We start from the raw sequence: 7,500 nt of genomic DNA, 5'->3' as shown, positions 1-7,500 counted from the left end.
TATATTATATTATACGAGTATATCGCAATATTATTAGTAATATTCAATGTAATATAAATATACAATAGCGAATTATAATTATTATTACATTGTATTACATCATAATATTATTATACCTATAAATGAAATAACGAAATGAAATAGAATAATAATATAATATATAAAATATTGTAATATCACTATATTTTGTGTGTATATTATTGTATGATTATATAAATTATTATATATCATTTTAATATATTTTATTATATCATTTTATTATTTTTATATATTATTGTATAATTTTTATATATTTTGATTTTTATAAATTATATCTCATTTTTAATTTTATATATTGTATTATTATATAAATTATATATCATGTATTATTTTATTTTAATGTAATATTGTATCACTATTTTATTATGTATTATATTATTGTTATTATATATATTATTTTATTTTGTTATATTAATATATCATTTTGTTACTTTTACTTATTATTTTAATATCGTATTATATCATTTCATATTCATATTATTTATATATATTAATATCTTATACATAATTTTATTTTATATGTCTTATTATTTTACATTATTATAATATTTATGTATATTTGTGTATAATATCACTATATTTTGTGTGTATATTATTGTATGATTATATAAATTATTATATATCATTTTAATATATTTTATTATATCATTTTATTATTTTTATATATTATTGTATAATTTTTATATATTTTGATTTTTATAAATTATATCATTTTTAATAAATTGTATCATTTTTAATTTTATATATTGTATATTGTATTATTATATAAATTATATATCATGTATTATTTTATTTTAATGTAATATTGTATCACTATTTTATTATGTATTATATTATTGCTATTATATATATTATTTTATTTTGTTATATTAATATATCATTTTGTTACTTTTACTTATTATTTTAATATCGTATTATATCATTTCATATTCATATTATTTATATATATTAATATCTTATACATAATTTTATTTTATATGTCTTATTATTTTACATTATTATAATATTTATGTATATTTGTGTATAATATCACTATATTTTGTGTGTAATTAGTATTATGGTCGTGGAGTGGGCGGGGCCTCCAGCTCCAAGCCACGCCCACCCACCGCGCGGCCAGGCATTGAGCAGCTAGGTGACGTCACTGTGGGCGGGGCCTAGCCGTGGGAAGGCAAAAACAGGCCGTGGGGGCGTGCCTTTCTATGTCTACGTCACTGCGGGGCGTGGCTGAAGCTCCAGGCATCCTAGCGGCGGGGGCGTGTCCTGCGTGGCGACGTCACTGTGGGCGGGGCCTAGCCGTGGGAAGGCAAAACCAGGCCGTGGGGGCGTGCCTTTCTATGTCTACGTCACGGCGGGGCGTGGCTGAAGCTCCATGCATCCTAGCGGCGGGGGCGTGTCCTGCGTGGCGACGTCACGGCGGGGCGGGGCTTGGGCGTGAGGGGAAAACAACAAGGAAGGCGAACCGAGCGAGATCGGAGCCGAGCGAAGGAGGCGAGCCATGCTTCTCCCGGCGGAAGCGGCGCTGGCGCTCTCCCTGCTCGCGCTCACTTTGGCCGGCGAGGAAGGTAAGCGAGGCCCCGGCTTCGGGCCCCAGGTTAGGCCTCTCTCGGAAGGGCCCACTGCGCATGCGCCGCTAAGGGGGCGGGGCTCTGAGACGCCCTACTCGCCCCCGATTGGTCGCCCGCCTGCCTGTCTCAGGGAGGAGGCCCCTCCCACTGCCGTAATAATACTAATAATACAGAAAGAAACGTAGTAATAATAATAATAATAATAATAATATAAAAATAAATAGTACAATTATAATAAAATAATGACATGGTAATAATACATATAGTAAAATAATGATATCGTAAACCTATGTAATAATATATATAATAATGATAAAATTAAAATATGTAATAATGTATTAAATAGTAATATAAATATAGGTAATTTATGTCTATATTATATTGTATAAATATTATAATAATGTAAAATAATAAGACATATAAAATAAAATTATGTATAAAAATTATGTATAAATATATATAAATAATATATATATTATATATTAATATATATATATATTTATATATTAATATATATAAATAATATGAATATGAAATGATATAATACAATATTAAAATAATAAGTAAAAGTAACAAAATGATATATTAATATAACAAAATAAAATAATATATATAACAATAATATAATACATAATAAAATAGTGATACAATATTACATTAAAATAAAATAATACATGATATATAATTTATATAATAACACAATATATAAAATTAAAAATGAGATATAATTTATAAAAATCAAAATATATAAAAATTATACAATAATAATATATAAAAATAATAAAATGATATAATAAAATATATTAAAATGATATATAATAATTTATATCATACAATATATAATAAAATAAGATATAATTTATAAAAATCATAATATATAAAATGATATATAATTTATATAATCATACAATATATAAAATTATAAAATAGATATAATTTATAAAAATCATAATATATAAAAATGCAATAATATATAAAAATAATAAAATGATATAATAAAATATATTAAAATGATTTATAATAATTTATATAATAATACAATATATAAAATTAAAAATGATATATAATTTATAAAAATCATAATATATAAAAATTATACAATAATAATATAGACAAATAATAAAATGATATTATAAGATTAAAAATGATATATAATTTATATAATCATACAATATATAAAATTAATAAAAATCATAATATATAAAAATGCAATAATATATAAAAATAATAAAATGATATAATAAAATATATTAAAATGATCTATAATAATTTATATAATATAATATATAAAATTAAAAAATGATATATAATTTATAAAAATCATTATATATAAAAATGCAATAATATATAAAAATAATAAAATGATATAATAAAATATATTAAAATGATCTATAATAATTTATATAATATAATATATAAAATTAAAAAATGATATATAATTTATAAAAATCATTATATATAAAAATTATACAATAATAATATATAAAAATAATAAAATGATATAATAAAATATATTAAAATGATCTATAATAATTTATATAATAATATATAAAATTAAAAAATGATATATAATTTATAAAAATCATAATATATAAAAATTATACAATAATAATATAGACAAATAATAAAATGATATAATAAAATATATTAAAATTATCTATAATAATTCATATAATATAATATATAAAATTAAAAAATGATATATAATTTATAAAAATCATAATATATAAAAATTATACAATAATAATATAGACAAATAATAAAATGATATTATAAGATTAAAAATGATATATAATTTATAAAAATCATAATGTATAAAAATTATACAATAATAATATAGACAAATAATAAAATGATATTATAAGATTAAAAATGATATATAATTTATAAAAATCATAATGTATAAAAATTATACAATAATAATATAGACAAATAATAAAATGATATTATAAGATTAAAAATGATATATAATTTATAAAAATCATAATGTATAAAAATTATACAATAATAATATAGACAAATAATAAAATGATATTATAAGATTAAAAATGATATATAATTTATAAAAATCATAATGTATAAAAATTATACAATAATAATATATAAAAATATTAAAACATATTAAAATGAGTGAATAATGATCTATATTTTTGCGATGTTGTTGTTGTTGTTGTTGTAGAGTCGTCCACGCCGGCGGGGGTGAGGGTGTCCCCCCCCTCGGGGTCACCGGGGTCACCGTTTGGCCCCGCCCTCGAGATCCTCCCGCCCCCCTCCCGGGGTGAAGTGGCCGCGGTGGAGCCGGTCATCGGGAGGGGTCCCGCGGGGGGTAAAGTGGCCGGAGGGAGGAAGCCCAAGAAGGACCTCGGGGTCATGGGTGAGGCCACAATCATATTTATTGTTATATTTATTATATTCTTACTATTATATATTTTGATTTCGTATTTATTATATATTTATGTATATATTTTATTATATGTATTATATCTTTATCATATTCTTAGTACTATATATTTTTATTTTAATTATCTATATTATTATATTTATTATTTTGTATGTCTTATATTTATTTTATTATTATCATATTATATTTATTATTATATTAATTACATTTATTATATTTTCCTATGGGTTATTATATTAATTGTTATATGTAATGTTATTGTATTGATTTTTTATAGATATTATATTTTTATAATTAAATATCATTGTATTTATTTTTATTACATGTATTTTTATTTTTATACTATGTGTTATTTTTATATTTATTTTATTAGTATGTTATATTTATTACATTTATTTTATTATTATATTATAATTATTATTATATTTATTACATTTATTATATTTTCCTATGGGTTATTATATTAATTATTATATGTAATGTTATTGTATTTATAATTTTTATAGATATTATATTACTATGTATTATTATATTTATTATTTTGTATGTCTTATTTTTATATTTATTTTATTATTATCATATTGTATTTATTATTATATTAATTACATTTATTATGTTTTCCTATGGGTTATTATATTAATTGTTATATGTAATGTTATTGTATTCATGATTTTTTATAGATATTATATTTTTATAATTAAATATCATTATATTTATTTTTATTACATTTATTTTTATTTTTATACTATGTGTTATTTTTATATTTATTTTATTATTATCATGTTATATTTATTACATTTATTTTATTATTATATTATAATTATTATTATATTTATTACATTTATTATATTTTCCTATGGGTTATTATATTAATTATTATATGTAATGTTATTGTATTTATGATTTTTATAGATATTATATTACTATGTATTATTATATTTATTTTTATTACATTTATTTTTATTTTTATACTATGTGTTATTTTATTATTATCATGTTATATTTGTTATTACATTTATTTTATTATTTTATTATATTTATTATTATATTAATTACATTTATTATATTTTCCTAGGCATTATTATTGTATTTATTATATGTAATATTATGGTATTCATTATTATTTTGTTATTATTTTATTATATATATATATATATATATATATATATATATAACGTTTTAATTATTATTCTATCTATTATATATTTTATTATGTTTAATACACTTATTGATATTATATTCTATGTATTATTGTTATTATATTTATTTTTATATATGTAATGTTACATTATATGTATTATAGTTATTACATTATATTATTATATTTTATTATATTTAATTTTATATTGTTCTTATTATTATTACTTTAATATTTTCCAGGCTACGTGTTGGGTCTCATCATGGTTGTGATTATTATTGCCATCGGGCTCGGCATCGTCGTGGGTTACGTCTACAAAAGGTAAACACGAAAACAACAGGAATCAATAATCACCACCTAGCATAACGAAATAATATATAAAAATAATAATAAAATAAATATGTAGTAATTGCTGTATTTACGAATTGAGCACCAAAATATCACGATGTATTGAAAACATTACTACAAAAATGCGTTGAATAATCCAGAATTGTTTTTATCCAATTGCTGTCAGTTGGAAGGCTAAGCTCCACCCACTTGGTCTGCTGTCAGTTAGAAGGCTAAGCTCCACCCACTTGGTCTGCTGTCAGTTAGAAGGCTAAGCTCCACCCACTTGGTCTGCTGTCAGTTAGAAGGCTAAGCTCCACCCACTTGGTCTGCTGTCAGTTAGAAGGCTAAGCTCCACCCACTTGGTCTGCTGTCAGTTAGAAGGCTAAGCTCCACCCACTTGGTCTGCTGTCAGTTAGAAGGCTAAGCTCCACCCACTTGGTCTGCTGTCAGTTGGAAGGCTAAGTTCCACCCACTTGGTCTCCTAGCAACCCACTCACCCCAGGGCCACTTCAATCAGGCCTCTTCCACACTGCCTATAAAATACAGATTATCTGATTTCAACTGGATTATATGGCAGTGTAGACTCAAGATGAGCACCAACTCCCAGAGTCAGACACGACCTTGACCCTTGACCTTAACTACCACCAATTCCTCAATGCTTTAATTCCCACCAGACTTCGCCACAGCAACGCGTGGCCGGGCACAGCTAGTAATATATAAAATAACTAGCTGTGCCCGGCCACGCATTGCTGTGGCAAAGTGGTGGTGGTATTGGTTAAAAATTGTTGTGTCATTTTTATTTGACTTTATTTGCATTTTTTAAAATTTATTTTATTGTAAGTTATATTTTTATTTATTATATTTTATCATTTTCTTGTATTATTTTTAGTTATTTTCTGTTATTATAGTATTTTATTGTATTCATTTTTTAGTGTTTTTTATTATTATTTTTTATTGGGTTGCTAGGAGACCAAGTTGGAGGAGCTTAGCCTTCTAACTGGCAGCCATTGGATAAAAACTATTATTCCTCTCTCTCTCTCTCATTAGGACTTTATTTTTCTTTTTGTTGTATCGACCTAGAGGCGTGGATGATGGGTTGTGTTGTCAAATTTCGAGGTTGGGGGGCCTGTCGTTTTGTTGTTTTGTGCGTTGCCGTGATGCCACCACTCTTTTATATATATAGATACATGAACATGTGATCGATCCAATAATGTGCAACCACGTTCCCTCCTCGTTCAGGGGCCGAGACCTGCGGTCGGTCCGGGAGCGGAAGGCGCAGGAGCGCGAGCGGCAGCGGGCCACCCTACCCTTGTCCGCCTTCGTCAACCGCGCCTGCGAGGAGGCCGGAGACCTCGACAACGACGGCAACGCGCCGGAGGGTGAGGCGCCCCCTGCCTGCGAGGAGGCCTCGGCCGCGCTGGAGGCCGGGGAAGGGCCCTCCTCCTCCTCCTCCCACCTCGTGGCCCCCCAGGCGGGGACCCCCGGCGCCTGACCCCCGACCCCGCCCACCTCCCAGGACAGACGTCGCTTTCGATACTTCGCTCCGATTATTTTTTATCGTTTACTTCCTGTTTCGGGGGAAGAGGCGGACCGCCGCCCCTTCGGGGTCTCTCCGGGCACGAGACGGGGGTCCCGGCAGCAAACCGGGGGGAGATGGACACTTCTGCCATGTTTCCAGGGAAGTCTGGAAAGTTCCGGAAAGTTCTAGAAGGTTCATAGGAAAGTTCAGGAATGTTCCGGAAGGTTCCCAAAAGACTCCGGAAAGCTCCGGGAGGTTTCCGGGAAAGTCTTCAAAATTCTGGAATGGTTACAGGGAAGTCTTGAAAGTTTCGGAAAGTTCCGGAAGGTTTCCGGGAAAGTCTTCAAAATTCTGGAATGGTTACAGGGAAGTCTTGAAAGTTTCGGAAAGTTCCGGAAGGTTTCCGGGAAAGTCTTCAAAATTCTGGAATGGTTACAGGGAAGTCTTGAAAGTTTCGGAAAGTTCCGGAAGGTTTCCGGGAAAGTCTTCAAAATTCTGGAATGGTTAC

General features: G+C 27.0%; 1 protein-coding gene across 1 annotated transcript in view; it reads left to right on the top strand.

Moving 5' to 3' along the window:
• The first annotated feature begins 1,416 nt into the window (after positions 1-1,416).
• Positions 1,417-7,500, top strand: part of LOC134292877 (phosphoinositide-3-kinase-interacting protein 1-like) — a 7,105-nt gene continuing 1,021 nt past the window's right edge. The window contains exons 1-4 of the mRNA XM_062958367.1: positions 1,417-1,601; positions 3,784-3,978; positions 5,386-5,464; positions 6,713-7,500. The exon at positions 6,713-7,500 is cut by the window's right edge and continues 1,021 nt beyond it. Of these exons, the coding sequence (XP_062814437.1) occupies positions 1,535-1,601; positions 3,784-3,978; positions 5,386-5,464; positions 6,713-6,965 (594 nt within the window). The 5' untranslated portion in view covers positions 1,417-1,534 and the 3' untranslated portion in view covers positions 6,966-7,500. The remainder of the gene's footprint in view (positions 1,602-3,783; positions 3,979-5,385; positions 5,465-6,712) is intronic.

This window comes from Anolis carolinensis, chromosome X (assembly GCF_035594765.1).
Source record: "Anolis carolinensis isolate JA03-04 chromosome X, rAnoCar3.1.pri, whole genome shotgun sequence".
Taxonomy (NCBI): Eukaryota; Metazoa; Chordata; class Lepidosauria; order Squamata; family Dactyloidae; genus Anolis; species Anolis carolinensis.
The sequence above is the reverse complement of the archived record's forward strand: the minus strand, read 5'-3'. Positions and strand labels throughout refer to the sequence as shown.